General features: G+C 47.4%; 2 protein-coding genes across 4 annotated transcripts in view; both read right to left on the reverse strand.

Moving 5' to 3' along the window:
• rfng (RFNG O-fucosylpeptide 3-beta-N-acetylglucosaminyltransferase) lies at positions 1 to 14,607 on the reverse strand. 2 transcript variants are annotated; one of them, XM_056429304.1, is made up of 10 exons: positions 14,289 to 14,607; positions 11,263 to 11,784; positions 3,375 to 3,423; positions 3,147 to 3,249; positions 2,913 to 3,066; positions 2,691 to 2,776; positions 1,834 to 1,999; positions 1,450 to 1,535; positions 1,261 to 1,332; positions 1 to 1,186 (listed from the first exon to the last, which is right to left on the reverse strand). In XM_056429304.1, the coding sequence occupies exons 2-9, from the start codon at positions 11,719 to 11,721 to the stop codon at positions 1,272 to 1,274; spliced, it is 1,164 nt and encodes a 387-aa protein (XP_056285279.1). In that variant the 5' UTR covers positions 11,722 to 11,784; positions 14,289 to 14,607; the 3' UTR covers positions 1 to 1,186; positions 1,261 to 1,271. The 2 variants fall into 2 exon arrangements, with proteins under 2 accessions (XP_056285279.1, XP_056285278.1); XM_056429303.1 differs by having other exon boundaries at positions 1 to 1,332.
• A 1,234-nt stretch (positions 14,608 to 15,841) lies between these two features.
• The window catches only part of LOC130203277 (V-type proton ATPase 116 kDa subunit a 1-like), a 38,302-nt gene continuing 34,903 nt past the window's right edge, over positions 15,842 to 19,240 (reverse strand). For both annotated transcript variants that reach the window (XM_056429296.1, XM_056429295.1), the window contains exon 22: positions 15,842 to 17,503. In XM_056429296.1, the coding sequence (XP_056285271.1) occupies positions 17,410 to 17,503 (94 nt within the window). In that variant the 3' untranslated portion in view covers positions 15,842 to 17,409. The remainder of the gene's footprint in view (positions 17,504 to 19,240) is intronic.

The following is a 19,240-nucleotide window of genomic DNA, read 5'->3' on the forward strand; positions in this document are numbered from 1 at the left end:
TGACAATGCAGAAAAGTTTTATTGTTATTAAAAACAAAACAAAATACATCAGAGTTTACAAAAACACTCACTCAGTCTCACCCACTGACCTGCAGTGGAATACGTGCTCCGGGTTTTGGATCATAGTTATGTGCAAAAAGTGTTTCACACACACAAAAACAAAAAAAACATTTCCAGGCAAAATATTTCTGTTTTTAAATGCCTAAATTAACATTTTGATAGAACATTAAAGACATCGGTAAATATCCGTCCTGTGAATCGAGAAGCTTTTATCTAAATGAGGAACCCATCAACGTGTTCATCTGTCAAACAGAACAGGCATGACGCAAGTTAATCTGCCACAGTTTATTTTCTGCAATAGTAAAAAAATAAAAAACGCCATTTTCTTTTATTTGAGGGAACCAATGTGACGTAAATTTCGGAGTCGGCTCTTAAAAGCTTCTGGCTGCTGTTAACGAAGTCGACGGCGCCAGAGAGAAAGTTAATCAGCCGAGAAGAAGAAGTCTTGATGTGTAGGAAAATGTCCTTTAGCGTTGCGTCACGTATCACGTGAAAGGTCGTCGAGAAGCCTCCGCTCGCTGCTAGCTTGACTGCTAACAACAGCCATGTCTGTTGTTTATTCAAGATGAGAATTTGTAGGGGCGTGGCCTGAAGGGACTGGCGGCTAACATTAGCCATTATGCTAATGCCAGCTGCCAGAAACAAACGTTGATGAATCATCGTGCATTTTGAGGTCCAGGGCACTCATTATTGGTGTCCCTCTTTGGGGGACCATGAAAGTCCATAAAGTTCCATAACAACATTTTGGGGGTTTCTTTGGCTCCAATAACAAACAACGATAACGAAAGGTCTCCTCCTTAAAGAAGCACGTGCAGAGCCAAAACTACAACCGATGCAAAGACAGAATACAGTTCACTGTAACCACGGCAACAAACAGGAAGTGACCACATCAATGTAGTGCAAAACCATAACGACGGGCCTGTTGGCAATGGGCTAATACGAGAAGGTTTTTGGCTGAGAATGCAAAAAGGCATAAAAAGAAATAAAAACGTCCGCTTGATGTTTAGAGACCAAAGAGTTCTGAACCCAAAACATTCATCACACTCAAAAAAATGAAAAGCAGCTCAACAACCTCATTCTACAGAAAGCGTCTGTATTCCATATAGACTTTGGGCCGAAGTGTTCGCACACACACACACACACACACACACACACACACACACACACACACACACACACACACACACACACACACACACACACACACACACTCAGGCTGAGTTCGGGCACCAGCTGGTCTCTGGGTAGAGGAGGCAGTGCACCGTCTTGAACCTGCAGGAGAGGACGGGAGGAGTATCAGAGGTGTACGGTATTGACTTCCCAGAATGCAGTGCAGTGTGAGGAGCACCAGGAGGGCCACATTACTCCCATCAGGGTCTCATTCATTACCTCGTGGGGTCATCAGCCAATGAAAACCCTCCAACAATGCTGACCACATTTCTTCTGTTCTCGAAGCCTCCAAAGCTTAGAGTGACCTGTTGAGAGCGTACAGCCATCAGTTTCAGTGGAGAGAAACAACAACAACAACAACATTTAGGATTACACTTTCTATATGATCGCACCAGGAGCAATTAACTATCTACATATTTTACTGAAAAGGATGACAGACCAACATTACAGTTGCTTTCATTGCAAAAATCACATATACCATGCTTCCTCATCAATAAATAATGTTTACATGCTGCACACACACACGCACACACACCCACACCCACACACACACACACACACACACACACACACCCACACACACACACACACACACACACACACCTGCTCCAGCACAGTGTCGGTGGGCAGCTTCTGCAGCTTCTCCAGGTGGGAGTGGAAGAGGTGTGTGTGCGTCAGGGTGACCTCCAGCAGCGCTTCGATGATGTAGCCGATGGTGCAGTCGTCCGGTAGTCGGATCTTTTCGGCCGTGCTGATGAAATTACCCAAACTGAAACCAAAGGAAAGCGTTTCAGCCGACAAGGCGTGTTTCCACATTACCGGCAGCCATTTTTTAAACTTACTATCTTTCAAAGTAAGTGAAATATGTCATTTTTAGTAAAAACCTTTTTTCTTTGTTCGTTATTTTAAGCACTACGTGTCGATCTACACTGTAGATTCTACAGTGTGTCAACATTTATAAATAGATGGTGAGGAACCAGAGGCCAACCACAGGTTCTGCAGAGTGAAGTGCCTTAGAACAGTCTGGTTGTATAGAAGTCTATGCTTCATGTGTTAAAGCTGCATTCTCTCTCCTGACCACCAGGGGGCGACTCCTCTGGTTGTATAGAAGTCTATGCTTCATGTGTTAAAGCGGCATTCTCTCTCCTGACTACCAGGGGCGACTCCTCTGGTTGTATAGAAGTCTATATAATGACTACTTCTCTCTTGATGTATTCCCTCAGTAAACATGAGTTTATGTCTCAGTCTCTAGTTTCAATTCTTCTATACAGCATGATGTCATCATTTAGTACATTGTGGTCATTTAGAGATACACGGACCATAAAGCAGGGGATGCTTTAGGGGCGGGGCTAGTGAGAATGATCTGAGGGTTATCTGACAGCTTAAAGTGGCTCTAGCTGTCCATATAAAGTTAGTACTTCAGTGCTCCAGGAGGTACGACAGGTGAGTCCATGACCTACCTGGCCCACGGGCTCATTTTCAGCGCCAGGCCTCTGCTGATACAGAAACCTGCTCCACCTGTGGCAAACCAGAACTTGACGGACACCTGAAACGAGACCGCCAGATGTGGAATAGTCATTTTCCTTCTTCACAGTTTTCAGTCCGACCCCCCTGGAGCCTGGATGTGTGTGCGTCAGCCAGTGGAGCCAGAACCTCCCGATCAAAGAGGGAGGCAGACTGACCGATCCGTCACTCTTGACCCTCTCTGCAGCCTCGATAGCATGGTCCAGACTGGGCCGGCCCAGGTAGACATCCTGGCTGTGGTGGTAGGAGGAGAGCAGCCCCAGCAGGCTGGGCAGGATGACGTAGTTATCGTCATCCACGTGGCAGAACCACCTGCAACACACACGGTCAGCATTGGACCTTAGTGACAGACACGCGGTCATTCTTGTCTCTTCAGACCCCTCCACACTCACTTCTTCTGAGACTCGATGAATTTATCGTACTCCACCGACATCTTGCAGCACAGGGCCTGGCGGGTGTGAGCCGCCGAGCAGTTGGTGTTGATGAGGTTCACTCCTGGTGGAGAGATGATGGAGCACAGTTCAGCTCCATGGGCATACGACCCGGTAGCGGCTGATACAGGCGTTAACATTCATTCTTATCCTATCGGAACTTTCTCCGACAAGCGGCCGGCTTCTTACCCGTTCTCGTCTGCAGCTCCTTGTCCTCGCCGTCGGTAAATATGAACGTCTGAAACGGACAAAGACGCGACTGTGAGAAGGTGCCAGCGTATGTTCACGCTCTCCTTCCATCGCCACCTCTCATGGAGGAGCAAAGACGACACAACAAGCACCGGAAAAAGAGATATAAAAGAGATGGGGAAAGAGCACTTCGGCTAGCAGGCGCGGCGTGGAAAACTTGATCAAACGAGTGGTGAATAGTTAGCGTCACACTTTGACCTCAGTTAGCGTCACATACTTTGACCTCAGTTAGCGTCACATACTTTGACCTCAGTTAGCATTACATACTTTGACCTCAGTTAGCGTCACATACTTTGACCTCAGTTAGCGTCACATACTTTGACCTCAGTTAGCATCACATACTTTGACCTCAGTTAGCGTCACATACTTTGACCTCAGTTAGCGTCACATACTTTGACCTCAGTTAGCGTCACATACTTTGACCTCAGTTAGCTTCACATACTTTGACCTCAGTTAGCGTCACACTTTGACCTCAGTTAGCGTCACATACTTTGACCTCAGTTAGCATCACATACTTTGACCTCAGTTAGCGTCACATACTTTGACCTCAGTTAGCTTCACATACTTTGACCTCAGTTAGCATTACATACTTTGACCTCAGTTAGCATCACATACTTTGACCTCAGTTAGCGTCACATACTTTGACCTCAGTTAGCATCACATACTTTGACCTCAGTTAGCTTCACATACTTTGACCTCAGTTAGCGTCACATACTTTGACCTCAGTTAGCGTCACATACTTTGACCTCAGTTAGCGTCACATACTTTGACCTCAGTTAGCTTCACATACTTTGACCTCAGTTAGCGTCACACTTTGACCTCAGTTAGCGTCACATACTTTGACCTCAGTTAGCGTCACATACTTTGACCTCAGTTAGCGTCACATACTTTGACCTCAGTTAGCATCACATACTTTGACCTCAGTTAGCGTCACATACTTTGACCTCAGTTAGCGTCACATACTTTGACCTCAGTTAGCGTCACATACTTTGACCTCAGTTAGCATCACATACTTTGACCTCAGTTAGCGTCACATACTTTGACCTCAGTTAGCTTCACATACTTTGACCTCAGTTAGCATTACATACTTTGACCTCAGTTAGCATCACATACTTTGACCTCAGTTAGCGTCACATACTTTGACCTCAGTTAGCTTCACATACTTTGACCTCAGTTAGCGTCACATACTTTGACCTCAGTTAGCGTCACATACTTTGACCTCAGTTAGCGTCACACTTTGACCTCAGTTAGCATCACACTTTGACCTCAGTTAGCGTCACATACTTTTACCTCAGTTAGCGTCACATACTTTGACCTCAGTTAGCATCACATACTTTGACCTCAGTTAGCGTCACATACTTTGACCTCAGTTAGCGTCACATACTTTGACCTCAGTTAGCGTCACATACTTTGGGGCTGTGAAGTCAGAGTACAGCAGCACACAGACCTGCACGCTCGGCCTCTTCACGGCCTTTTACCATCTGTTTAACTGGGCCTTCCTTTAAATAAACAGCGGCTGCCCCTTAATGTGAACACAGCTTCTCCACACGACTGCTCCGGTGGCACAGCTACACCGGCTTGTTTAAAGCAGCGTTCCAGTTTACAGGCAGCAGTAAATTGACTTTACCGACCTAAGAGCAGTAAAATTAAAACAGCAACAGGCCTGTAAAGCCCGCCGGTGTCTCAGTAATGCTTACAGACAGCACAGACTCACAGGGGAGCCCCTAACAGCAGACCCTGAGCGAGTTGGCTGGAACTCCTCCGTCCTCTCTGACGGGTACATTTGTGGGTGAAGTGGGAGCAGAGTGCCTCTGCGGTGAGAGCTCCTCCTCTCCACACTGACGCTCTTTGTCCGGCAGTGGGAGCCGACCGGTGGCTTTTAACAGCTCTCAGTACACAGCTGGTCACGGGGCTTCCTGTGAGGTCTTTGGGACTACTTTACAACCAAAAGCCTCTCTTATATTATATATATATATATATATAAGGTAGACAGGCGGGTAGACAGGCGGGTAGACAGGCGGGTAGACAGACGGGTAGACAGGCGGGTAGACAATTCAATTCAATTCAATTCAGTTTATTTGTATAGCCCAATTTCACAAATTACAAATTTGTCTCGGAGTGCTTTACAATCTGTACACATAGACATCCCTGCCCCAAAACCTCACATCGGACCAGGAAAAACTCCCAAATAACCCTTCAGGGGAAAAAGGAAGAAACCTGGAGGAGAGCAACAGAGGAGGATCCCTCTCCAGGATGGACAGATGCAATAGATGTAATGTGTACAGAAGGACAGATTTAGAGTTAAAATACATTCAATGAATATGACAGAGTGTATGAATAGTTCATAGTAGGCATATTCCACGATGGAGACCTCCACGATCCATCAGGCAGATGGCGGTGGGGAGGAGGAGGGCGGAGTCTCAACAGTAGGCGGAGTCTCAACAGGACAGTGGCGTAGTCAGAGCAGGAATTCCACGACCCAGACCTCAATGATCCATCAGGCAGATAGGATCTATGTCGTCTCATAGGGTCCGATGACCCCATGAGACGTGAAATCAAAAGGACTCCGGGGAGAAAGCAGAGTTAGTAACGTGTGATTGAGAGATGAAAATTCATCCTTAAGGAGAGAAAAAAAGAGGAGATAGGTACTCAGTGCATCCTAAAACGTCCCCCGGCAGCTATAAGCCTATAGCAGCATATCAAGGGGCTGGACCAGGGCAAACCTGATTCAGCCCTAACTATAAGCTCTGTCAAAGAGGAAGGTCTTAAGTCTACTCTTAAACGAGGTGACTGTGTCTGCCTCCCGGACTGAAATTGGAAGCTGGTTCCATAAAAGAGGAGCTTGATAACTAAAGGCTCTGGCTCCCATTCTACTTTTTAAGACTCTAGGAACTACAAGTAGTCCCGCATTTAGTGAGCGCAGCTCTCTAGTGGGGCAATATGGTACTACAAGCTCCTTAAGATATGATGGGGCATCACCAATCAAGGCTTTGTACGTTAAGAGAAGAATTTTAAAAGTGATTCTTGATTTTACTGGGAGCCAGTGCAGAGCAGCTAGTGCAGGAGTGATGTGATCTCTTTTCTTAGTTTTAGTGAGAACACGAGCTGCAGCATTCTGGATCAACTGGAGGGACCTAAGAGACTTATTAGAGCAGCCTGATAATAAGGAGTTGCAGTAATCCAGTCTCAAGTAACGAACGCGTGAACCAATTTTTCTGCAAATTTTGAGACAAGATGTGCCTGATTTTTGAAATATTACGTAGATGAAAGAATGCAGTCCTTGAGATTTGCTTTACGTGGGAGTTAAAGGACAAGTCCCGATCAAAGATAACGCCAAGATTCTTTACAGTGGTGTTGGATGCCAGGGCAATGCCGTCTACAGAATCCACATCACCAGATAATTGATCTCTGAGGTGCTCAGGGCCGATTAAAATTACTTGGTTTTGTCTGAGTTTAACATCAAGAAATTGCAGGTCATCCATGTTTTTATGTCTTTAAGACATGCTTGAATTTTACCGAGTTGGTTGCTCTCCTCTGGTTTTATCGATAAATATAGTTGAGTATCATCTGCATAACAATGAAAGTTTATGGAGTGTTTCCTGATAATATTGCCCAAAGGAAGCATGTATAAGGTAAATAAAATTGGTCCAAGCACAGAACCTTGTGGAACTCCGTGATTAACGTTAGTGGTTATCGAGGCGTCATCGTTTACAAATACAAACTGAGATCGATCTGATAAATAGGATTTAAACCAAATTAGTGCCGTGCCTGAAATGCCAATCGACTGCTCCAGTCTCTGTAACAGGATGTCATGGTCAATGGTGTCGAATGCAGCACTAAGGTCTAACAAGACCAGGACAGAGAGGAGTCCTTTATCTGCTGCCATTAAGAGGTCATTTGTAATTTTCACCAGTGCTGTCTCGGTGCTGTGGTGTTTTCTAAATCCTGATTGAAATTTCTCAAATAAACTATTATGATGTAGAAAGTCGCACAACTGATTTGCGACCACTTTCTCAAGGATCTTGGAGAGGAAGGTGAGGTTAGAGATCGGTCTGTAGTTAGCCAACACCTCTGGATCCAGAGTGGGCTTCTTCAGGAGAGGTTTAATAACAGCCACTTTGAAGGAGTGTGGTACGTGGCCTGTTAGCAGAGACACATTGATAATATCTAATAGAGAGCCGCCAATTAAAGGCAAAACGTCTTTAAGCAGCCTCGTCGGGATGGGGTCCAAGAGACAGGTAGACGTGTTCGAAGTAGAAACCGTTGAAGATAATTGGTCACGGTTGATGGGAGAAAAGCCCTCCAAATATACACCAGGGCATACAGCGGTTTCCAAGGCCATTCCACTTGAGGACAGATTGGCACTGGTTATGGGCAAGAGAATATTAATCTTGTCCCTAATAGTTAAAATCTTTTCATTAAAGAAGTTCATAAAGTCATTACCACTGAGGTTTATAGGAATGCTCGGCTCCACAGAGCTGTGACTCTCTGTCAGCCTGGCTACAGTGCTGAAGAGAAACCTGGGGTTGTTTTTATTTTTCTATTACTGATGAGTAATAGGCTGCTCTGGCATTACGGAGGGCCTTCTTATATGTTTTAAGACTATCTCGCCAAACTAAGCGGGATTCTTCGAGATTAGTTGAACGCCATATGCTCAAGCTTTCGTGACGCTTGCTTCAGTTTGCGGGTCTGAGGGTTATACCAGGAGCAAACCTCCTCTTCCTCACTGTCTTCTTCTTCAGAGGGCTATCGAGTCCAGTGTCATTCTCAGAGAGCCTATGGCACTGTCAACAAGATGATCAATCTGGGACGGACTAAAGTTAGACCAGGAGTCCTCTGTTATATTGAGACGTGGTATCGAATCAAAAACAGAAGGAATCGCTTCTTTAAATTTAGCTACAGCACTGTCAGTTAGACATCTGGTGTAGAAACTTTTGACTAACGGAGTACACTCCGTAGTATAAATTCAAAAGTTATGAGGTTGTGGTCTGACAGAAGAGGATTCTGTGGGAAGACGTTCAAATGCTCAATGTCAACGCCATAAGTAAGAACAAGATCAAGCGTGTGGCCAAAGCTGTGAGTGGGTTTCTGTACTCTCTGACAGAAGCCAATCGAGTCCAACAAGGAGATGAATGCAGCACTAAGGCAATCATTATCAACATCCACATGGATATTAAAATCTCCAACAATAATAACTTTATCGGTTTTAAGAACCAAACTTGATATAAATTCTGAGAATTCAGATATAAACTCTGAATATGGACCTGGTGGCGGTACAGAATCACAAATCGAATTGGCTGTAGTGTTTTCCAGGTTGGATGTGAAAGACTAAGAACAAGGCTTTCAAATGAGGTGTAGTGTAATTTTGGTTGAGGATTAATTAATAGGCTCGATTCAAAGATGGCTGCTACTCCACCTCCTCGACCGGTGCCTCGAGGAATGTGAGTATTAATATGACTTGGAGGAGTCGATTCATTCAGGCAGACATATTCTTCATGGCTCAGCCAGGTTTCAGTTAGGCAACATAAATCAATGTGATTATCTGATATTAAATCATTTACTAACACAGCTTTAGATGACAGAGATCTAATATTTAGGAGACCACATTTAATAGTCCTGTTTTGTTGCACTGCTGAAATAATGGTGTTAACTTGTATAAGGTTATTGTGTACGACTCCTCTTCTGCTTACTTTTGATTTATTTATTTGAAGTGGCCGTGGGACAGACACAGTCTCTACTCTAAAGTCATGGGTGGGTAACTGCTCGAATGGAAGAGCAGAGAAGGGTGTTAAACTACAACTCTGCTCCCGGTTCCTGATCTGAACCCTGGGTTGTCATAGATTAAGTCCGTGATCAACTTGGTCATATTCGCAGAAATGAGACGCTCCGTCCAAAGTGGGATGGATGCCGTCTCTCCTCATCAGATCAGGTTTTCCCCAGAAAGTCTTCCAGTTGTCTACGTAGCCCACATTATTCGCTGGGCACCACCTCGACAGCCAGCGGTTGAAAGACGACATTCGGCTATACAATTCGTCAGTCAGCAAATTTGGGAGAGGGCCAGAGAAAATTACAGTGTCCGACAATGTCTTGGCATAAGCACACACCGATTCCACATTAATTTTAGTGACTTCCGACCGACGGGCTCAGGCGTCATTACCACCGGCGTGTATTACAATCTGACTGTATCTCCGCTTATCCTTAACCAGCAGTTTCAAACAAGACTCCACGTCGCCCGCTCTGGCCCCCGGGAGGCACACGACTGGTCCGCGGCTTCGCTATTTTCACGTTCCTGACTATAGAGCTCCCGATAACCAGGGTGTGTTCCTCAGCGGGTGTGTCGCTGAGCAGGGAAAACTGGTTCAAACGTGAAGTGGTTGGTGCACAGCGGCTTCTGTGTAGACTTACTACTCCTGCGAACAGTTACCCACGATCCCGGCTGTTCGGGCACCACCGGGAACAGCTAGCAGCTGACTGTAGCTCAGCCCGACTACGGGAGAGGCGGGCTAACTAGCATAGCTGTCTGAGCTCGATATATATATCTAACCCACTTAGACCTGCCTCCAACCTAGCAAATAAACTACACTTGTTGCATGTATCGTTAGACAGGCGGGTAGACAGGCGGGTAGACAGGCGGGTAGACAGGCGGGTAGACAGCGGGTAGACAGGCGGGTAGACAGGCGGGTAGACAGGCGGGTAGACAGGCGGGTAGACAGCGGGTAGACAGGCGGGTAGACAGGCGGGTAGACAGGCGGGTAGACAGGCGGGTAGACAGGCGGGTAGACAGGCGGGTAGACAGGCGGGTAGACAGGCGGGTAGACAGGCGGGTAGACAGGCGGGTAGACAGGCGGGTAGACAGGCGGGTAGACAGGCGGGTAGACAGGCGGGTAGACAGGCGGGTAGACAGACGGGTAGACAGGCGGGTAGACAGGCGGGTAGACAGACGGGTAGACAGGCGGGTAGACAGGCGGGTAGACAGGCGGGTAGACAGACGGGTAGACAGGCGGGTAGACAGGCGGGTAGACAGGCGGGTAGACAGGCGGGTAGACAGGCGGGTAGACAGACGGGTAGACAGGCGGGTAGACAGGCGGGTAGACAGGCGGGTAGACAGGCGGGTAGACAGGCGGGTAGACAGGCGGGTAGACAGACGGTAGACAGGCGGGTAGACAGGCGGGTAGACAGACGGGTAGACAGGCGGGTAGACAGGCGGGTAGACAGGCGGGTAGACAGACGGGTAGACAGGCGGGTAGACAGGCGGGTAGACAGACGGGTAGACAGGCGGGTAGACAGGCGGGTAGACAGGCGGGTAGACAGGCGGGTAGACAGACGGGTAGACAGGCGGGTAGACAGGCGGGTAGACAGACGGGTAGACAGACGGTAGACAGGCGGGTAGACAGGCGGGTAGACAGGCGGGTAGACAGACGGGTAGACAGGCGGGTAGACAGGCGGGTAGACAGGCGGGTAGACAGGCGGGTAGACAGGCGGGTAGACAGGCGGGTAGACAGGCGGGTAGACAGGCGGGTAGACAGGCGGGTAGACAGACGGGTAGACAGACGGGTAGACAGGCGGGTAGACAGGCGGGTAGACAGGCGGGTAGACAGGCGGGTAGACAGGCGGGTAGACAGGCGGGTAGACAGGCGGGTAGACAGGCGGGTAGACAGGCGGGTAGACAGGCGGGTAGACAGGCGGGTAGACAGGCGGGTAGACAGGCGGGTAGACAGACGGGTAGACAGGCAGGTAGACAGGGGGTAGACAGGCGGGTAGACAATTCCTCCACCTCCCATAACTTTGAAGCAGCGTCCAAAGAAACGCACTCGTGAACTCTCCTCACCTGCTCCTTGTGTCTGGAGACCCAGGTCTGGATCAGCAGCTCCAGTCTGGACTTGTGGTACTTCCTGGTCGTCTTCACGGCAATAAAAATGTCCTTGAAGTCCAACGGTTTCCGGGACCTATAGCCTGAAGGTCCACCGGCCTTCCCTGTAGGGGGGGTAGCTCCTCTTCCAGGGCCCATGCCCCTCTTGGGACTAAGGGCATCAGGCCCGGTGCCTTCAGTCCGACTCAGCTCCGCACGGACAGACGCTCCTGGAACCCCGACCCGGTGCTGCAGGCCCGCCCGTGCCCGTCTGGCTTGGGGGCGGGGCTGGGGCAGGTCCACCTGGCGCGCCGGAGGCTGGAGGGCCGGGATGAGCAGGAGCAGGAGGCCGCAGAACGCCAGGGAGAACAGGAAGCAGAACTTGTTGACGCCCACCGGAGCTATGTGCATCCTGATTGGCCGACGGAGGCGGTGCATCAGCCTCCAGGGCTGCGGGCGCTTCCGACACCACGCTGACCCATCCTCACATCACACGGGGTCCTGCACAGACAACATCAACATGTACTCAACGGTATTCACCTTTATACCTTTTCTCTCTCTCGTCAACGTATGTTGTTTTGAGGAAACCGTTTAGATGAAGGAGAACTCATCACTAAACATATGAGCAATGTGACCATGCCCCCAGGCTCCTACGCTGACATACTAAAGGTGTGGTCAGAGAAGAATTCTTCTTCTTGGGTTTTTCTTGGAAAACTCATTGATCTCCAGTAGAACAAAAACACTGATAAACAAACGCTGCATTGTCAAAGTTTCTTCAGCTGGCCTTAAGACTGACAGTTGAACTGTTTTTAAAGGGTACCTGTAGTGCAAAACAATATGTAGCCAGATCAAAAGATAATGTGTTTCTAAAGGTTATTCATGCACTGACGGTCCAGTATTCAATAACAATACGTAGTTTAGGCTGTTCAAAGTCCTCAACTCCGACATGCAACATTGCACTGGAGCTTGAATATGTCGCGGGTGGTGTGACGTCAAATCGTTGAGAGATCGACAGCCAGCCACAGCGGATGTGTTCAGAAACCAATGTAAACAACATCGAGCGCTCGCAAACAAATGCTGAGAGATTGAGAATATGGACGATGAAAGATTGTCTGATTCAGCAACTGGATACTTGTTTGAACCTTTAAAAGCAGACTATCCCCATTTAGTGAATTGTGACAGCGATGATAGCGATGATTCAGATGAAGTTGATGCCGAAGGACCGCCGGTCCAGATGCTTCACCGTGCGGACCGTGCACGCAAGTCGGCGGACGTTTGGTGCAGTTGTGGGAAATGTGTGCCACAAAAAACAGACAGAGAGTGCATTTGTTGTAAAGAGCACGAACTTATGTCCGATGATATAGTGTCATTAGACCTCATCTGCTTCACACAAAAGCGTGAGCTTGATAGCTACATCGCGCATACGCCAGCGCTGGAGATGTCTTTCATTGATGCAATGTTCGGCCGACATGTTCGGGGGTGCTAGTGACTTTTCTTTGCTCCGTCCGTCCCGATGCGCGCAAACCGGTGTCGGAGCTCCGCGGCACACGAGACGGCGGGCAGAGGACTGTCAACGCAACACGTAGAGACAGAAATGACGTGCTGCTGCTGTAATGTGGCGCTATAGAGAAAGTGACAGGGGGGCGGCCCAATTTTTTTTAATGTCATGCGATCTACCAATACTACGCCGCGATCGACTGGCAGGTCGCCGCGATCGACGTATTGAGCACCCCTGATATAGATTGTGTAATTCTTGAGGCCACCGATCTATCCCAAGAAGCAACGCGTGTAGAAGTGGCTCCGGATTGGCTGAATTCCTTTCAACGACTCAACGTCATAGTTAGCTTTGAGCTGGAGTAAATAACTAGCAAAATGGCAGCGCCCACGGACTCGGAATGTTGACAAAGAAATGTAAATCCTCGGGCTATGCGTGACTTGTTGACAATAGCGGTGGGGTAAATATGATTTATTTGATGCGCCGAATGGATGTAGCACGTTGTTGTTTTGCACTACAGGTACCCTTTAAGGAGAGCAAATGTCCTGGAGCTGACCTCTGACCTCCACGTAGAACAATGATGGGAAGAGAAAGCTAAGAGCAATTACTTATTATAATACAACACGTGAACACAGCTCCAACGCATGTTGAGAATACCTGCGCCAGAATGACATCATGATGATAGTATCCTATTGTAAAGAACACACACACTTGTATCCCATAGTAAAGATTACACACACACACTTTTATCCCATAGTAAAGACTAGTCATACACACACACACACACTTTTATCCCATAGTTAAGACTAGTCACACACACACACTTGTATCCCATAGTTAAGACTAGTCACAGTCACACACACACACACACACACACTTTTATCCCATAGTTAAGCCTAGTCACAGTCACACACACACACAGTTTTATCCCATAGTAAAGACTAGTCACAGTCACACACAGTTTTATCCCAGACTAGTCACACACACACACTTTTATCCCATAGTTAAGACTCGTCACAGTCACACACACACACACTTTTATCCCAGAGTAAAGACTAGTCACACACACACTTTTATCCCAGAGTAAAGACTAGTCACACACACACACACACACACCCACCCACACACACACACAATGCTACTTCCGTTTAACTATACATACATCGGAGATGAACTTCTTCGTCCTCAATGTTACATCCCGGTTAGTTTAATTCTGTATTTAACAGTAAAGACTAGTCTCTCACACACAAACACACACATCCCGGTTAGTTTAATTTTGTATTTATATTTATATTCACATTTGGTCACCGCGTGTAATAAACAGTGACTACTGAGAGAAGTGAAGTTTCCATTAAACAAAGTTCTGCTTGTTCATTGAACTCAACGCCACGGCGGTGTGGAGAGCCGCGGTTTGACTCATCGCAGCTTCACGCTGGAGCTCCGCGGGATGCAGACGCCTCTGAACCGGAGGGCTCTGCGTGGAGTCCCGGGACCGGAGGGCAGCACTCACCGCGGCACCGAGGACACATTCCACCTCCTTCCCTCAGTATGGTGAGGAGGCGCGGAGCGTCAACCGGACTGGAAGCCCGTCTCGGTGGGGTGCGAACCGGGCTCAAAGGCACCGGATCCAGCGCGCGACTCGTCGTCCTTCTTCTTCTTGCTCCGACGTGACTTTACGGTACCGATAGTTATCTGGATGCTCTTCTGTCCTCTCGAGTCGGACTTCTTTAGGTGTTAAGAAAGTTCTGTGGGAGTCCTGAAGGCTCCAGCTCGAGCTACACAGAGAGCGAGACCACTTCTAGGTAACCAAACATTCCACAGACCACGAAAACCACCTCGCAAAGCTGTCCGCCATGACACAGTTGCTGTTCCGGTAGAGTCCTTCAAAATAAAAGATTAATGTAAGCCATGCATCGTCAGCAGGGGGTAAAGCAGGATGAGCTGGGGACATGCGTGGGATTTTCAGATGTAGGTTAAATAAAAGAAAATAGCAACCATTTGTAAAATGTGTAAAAAGCTAAAATAATTTCATCACATTGCTATATGTTTTCTGTCTTTATTATGATTGAAAAAAACAACAACACAATTATTAATGACACATATTCCAGTCAGCGTAATGAATTATGCCACATGCTATTAACAGCCATGTGCACCTGATCACGTTTGGTAATCGTTTACACATGAGACGTCACTCAACTTTTCATGTTAAAATGCGCTGCTTTTATCTTTACAACCCTAACTTACAGTTGGTGGAGCTGACTCCCGTCAACTTGATGCAGCTCTCAATCGCAGCATGATTGTTTGTTTCGGAAGTCTTCCAGTTGAAGCTCAGCGCCCTCTGCTGGTCGACACGATGCTTTGTTACTCAAACTGACTGAGGGTCCATCCGAAGTCTCTGTTCGACATGCACAGTGCTGCTGCTCGCCATGTTGGTGCCCTCAGCATAATTCCTTCATGATGCCCCCCTGAGATAGGAAAGTGACCCACGGCGAGCGTTGTCGACGGCGCCTAATATTTCTAGACTGAAATAATATCGGCATTATAATTATTATAACTGAGGATTTTTTTAGTTGCCTATTTTGTGGTGCCCCCTCAGGACTTGGTGCCCTACGCGCAGCGCGTAGTGCGCGTTATGGGAGCTGCGGCGCTGTACATGCATATTTATACAGCATGTTGGAGTCCAGACCCTTCATATCCTTTCCCACTGATTAGGCATCCCTTCACAAGCACTAACACGAACAACAAATATGTAATTTCCTATTATAAACCCACTGGACGGATCCTGGCGTGTCATTACATTTACAACCATCACCAGCCATCCAGTGCTGCCGACAGCTCATTTAATTGTCTAATGTGTTTGTCCTAATGTTCAGCACCGTCAATATATTTATGTTAATTTAATTTAAGCAATAAAAGGGGACAGAAATATACCGAAAAGTACTAATTTTAAGATTGCATAAGATTTTGGTTAGGAAGTTTGACCTCAGTGATTCTAAAACTCATACTCTGGCCCTGGTGCTGCGTGTTACTGTAATCAATCAGAGAGAGAGAGACAGACACAGATGAGTCCCCATGTCTCCGTTTATTATTCATCAAACACATTACCTTCCACATACACTGACCAACATACTCGTTGTTTCGAGGCTTTTCTTTTCTCCTGCAGTCTTTTGGCCTCCGGATGCAAATGAACCGAAACGCTTTGTCAAAAAACTAACTATGATTACTTCCATGGATCTTAACCTTGTTGAACTCTTACTGGGTTTGGCAACCAGATGGTCATTTGTTCAAAATGTTGCACATTGTAATTTTTAAAATCAAAGTGAAGATATGTTGGTCCTGAGGTCACACTTATGTCCCCAGCTATATTATTTCCTTACACTTCTGAAACAACTAGTAATTCCAAACAATTCACTTATTATTTTAGGCTTAATACATCATTTCAGTTCTTGTTTACCACATCGATTCACACACAGTGAGCACAGGGAAGTTACAGAGAACCAGACTGTGCTGCTCTCTATATAACACTGAGTCAATACATACATTTGATTCATAAACTCTAGTTTGATAAACTAGAGTTTATAGTAAAATGAAGAAAAAAAACAAATGGGATATGCGGATCAAATACTTGGAGGAATGATTTTTCTCTGTAGTCACATTACAAATATTGCACAATGTTGAATCACGGCCTGACAACTCCACATTATTTAATGTCATGGAAAACTGCACTTGACACGCTGCACGGGCAGCAACTTAAAGGATGATTCTAGTTTATCTCTGGTTTTTATTTTAGTGACTCCAGAGGTGCAGTTGAGGAAACACCGGGACTAGTTACAACAATAGTGTGACCATCCTCTGATGACAGCTGCGCTCATAATGTGCATTTTCATGAGCAGGATGAATCTTCAAAGGTTTTTACACTGCCTAACTGTTCCAAACTGGACATATGCACCAGCTCGGTGTCACGCTACGCTGTCACGTGTCACGCTACGCTGTCAACGCTACGCTGTCACGCTACGCTGTCACGCTACGCTGTCAACGTTACGCTGTCACGCTACGCTGTCACGTGTCGTGTCACGTTACGTTGCCTTAACATTGTCACGTTACGGTCTCACGTCACGGTGTCACGCTACGTTGTCACGTTACGGTGTCACATTTCATTGTCACATTACGTTGTCTTAACACTGTCACGTAATGTTGCCACTGGCTGTCACGTTGTTCTTAAACCTGGGTGAGTGAGGTGCCGCCGTAGTAAGAGCTGTTTGTCTTCTCCTTTAAACCAGAGTTGTCTACCATGACACAGACCTCGGCCAATACATGTGGTAATGTCGGTCTCTGAAGGAGAGCAGAGCAGATGTTATGAGAGCAGAGGAGAGCGCGGAGCACAATGACGGGACTGTGTCACAGCAAGAGGACCTCCAGCGTGGGTACAGCTTGGCACGTGTGCACTGGAAAAACCCTCCACAAGCACCACATTGTAGCACAAACACAATACGAGTTTCACAAATGACCACTAGAGGGCGACAGAGGGCTGCACTTGGGCTCATGCACACGCACACACACACACACACACCGACACATACACAAAAGAGAGGAGGGTAGGGGACTCCGCTGTCTCGTGCTGGAGGGGCTGGTCACTCGTCCAATCGTCCATCCAGGATGCTCTCGAATGAGAAGGGGAAGAACTTCAAGCCCTGGCCCGTGTAGAACTTGTTCTGGAACTCCACCCTGAGAGAGGACAGCGGTGGTGAGAACCGGGGCTGAATAAGCACGGTTCAATATTTCAACACCCAATGAAAATGGATGGCCGAGTCAGTGTCTCAGGTTGAATGTTATCAGGCTGAAGAGAGGAAGATAGAGTGATGTTTTTCCACGTTGGACCTTCTCCCCCCGCCCAGGTAGCATGACTCAAGGTGTCAGGTGTTTAGCAGTGTGGTCAGTGGTGAGCAGGCCCGTCTTTCATCAGGGCCTGTTGTTTTTGACAAATAAATGACTTTTAAAAACTCTTCTTGTTTGCCTACAGTTCGAGTTGAGCTTTCAAACCTTGACTTCATTTTATTTTGTGCTGCAATTTTTATTATTATTTCTATTTATTTGGTATTTTTTTGCTGAGATCTGGATCCTAGAACAAGTAAGGCATTGTTTGTACTCTGTATACAGTCTCAGTTTGATGGAGAGGAACCCACAGGAACCATCAGGAACCCAGAGGAACCCACAGGAACCTCTACAGGAGGTACCACAGAGTTCTGGCTCACTAGAGGAGGTACCACAGAGTTCTGGCTCACTAGAGGAGGTACCACAGAGTTCTGGTTCACTAGGGGAGGTACCACAGAGTACTGGTTCACTAGGGGAGGTACCACAAAGTACTGGTTCACGAGAGGAGGTACCACAGAGTACTGGTTCACTAGAGGAGGTACCACAGAGTACTGGTTCACTAGAGGAGGTACCACAGAGTACTGGTTAACTACAGGAGGTACCACAGAGTACTGGTTAACTACAGGAGGTACCACAGAGTACTGGTTAACTACAGGAGGTACCACAGAGTACTGGTTCACTAGGGGAGGTACCACAGAGTACTGGTTCACTAGGGGAGGTACCACAGAGTACTGGTTAACTACAGGAGGTACCACAAAGTACTGGTTCACTAGGGGAGGTACCACAGAGTACTGGTTCACTAGGGGAGGTACCACAGAGTACTGGTTCCCTCCAGCAGACGTCTTGTTTCCATGTGTTTCTGGGGTCTGAGGTTCTGAGCTGCTGATGAATCATAAATCAAGTACTTGGCCGCATGGATTGGACCGAAATATATTCATCAAGTTATTAATAATCCAAGTGGAACTCTTTCCACATGCAGGAACACACATGTTCTAGCAGACTGGAGGCTTACTGTCGAGCTAGCAGGACACCACGCCTTTTCAAACCCTTGATAAGGAAGCGGAGAGGAACCATGAGTAGAGAGAGACCGTAGCGACGAACCGTAAGTAGACAGGGACCGTAAGTACAAAGGAACCATAAATAGAAAAGAACCGTGAGTAGAAAGGAACCGCGAGTAGAGAAGAACCGCGAGTAGAAAGGAAGGTCGGGACCGTCAACAACTCGTGAATTCTCGGGAGCAGAAGCTCAGAGTGGATGTTCATCTGCTTCCTGGCCTCTGAGCCGAAGGGAGTGCCCAGGAATGTCTCCCAGTTGTGGCAAATATTTGGCCTGCCAGAAGGCAGCGCTCGAAAAGAGGAAAGAAATGAGAACCCCTCTCATCTCACCTGACACACACCAAACGTCACGGACTCTGGTGTGTGTGTGTGTGTGGGTACCTCATCATCATCATGTGTGCGTGAAGAGTGGACGGCAGAGCGGAGTCTTTCACTTTGAACATGAGTATTTCCATTCGCTCGCCTCTGTGAAAAAATCCTGCACTCCTCCTTCTGAGCCTTAGCGGCGAGCTGTGGAGCCGCCACGCCCAGTACC

Source organism: Pseudoliparis swirei, chromosome 13, assembly GCF_029220125.1.
Source record: "Pseudoliparis swirei isolate HS2019 ecotype Mariana Trench chromosome 13, NWPU_hadal_v1, whole genome shotgun sequence".
NCBI classification, from domain to species: domain Eukaryota; kingdom Metazoa; phylum Chordata; class Actinopteri; order Perciformes; family Liparidae; genus Pseudoliparis; species Pseudoliparis swirei.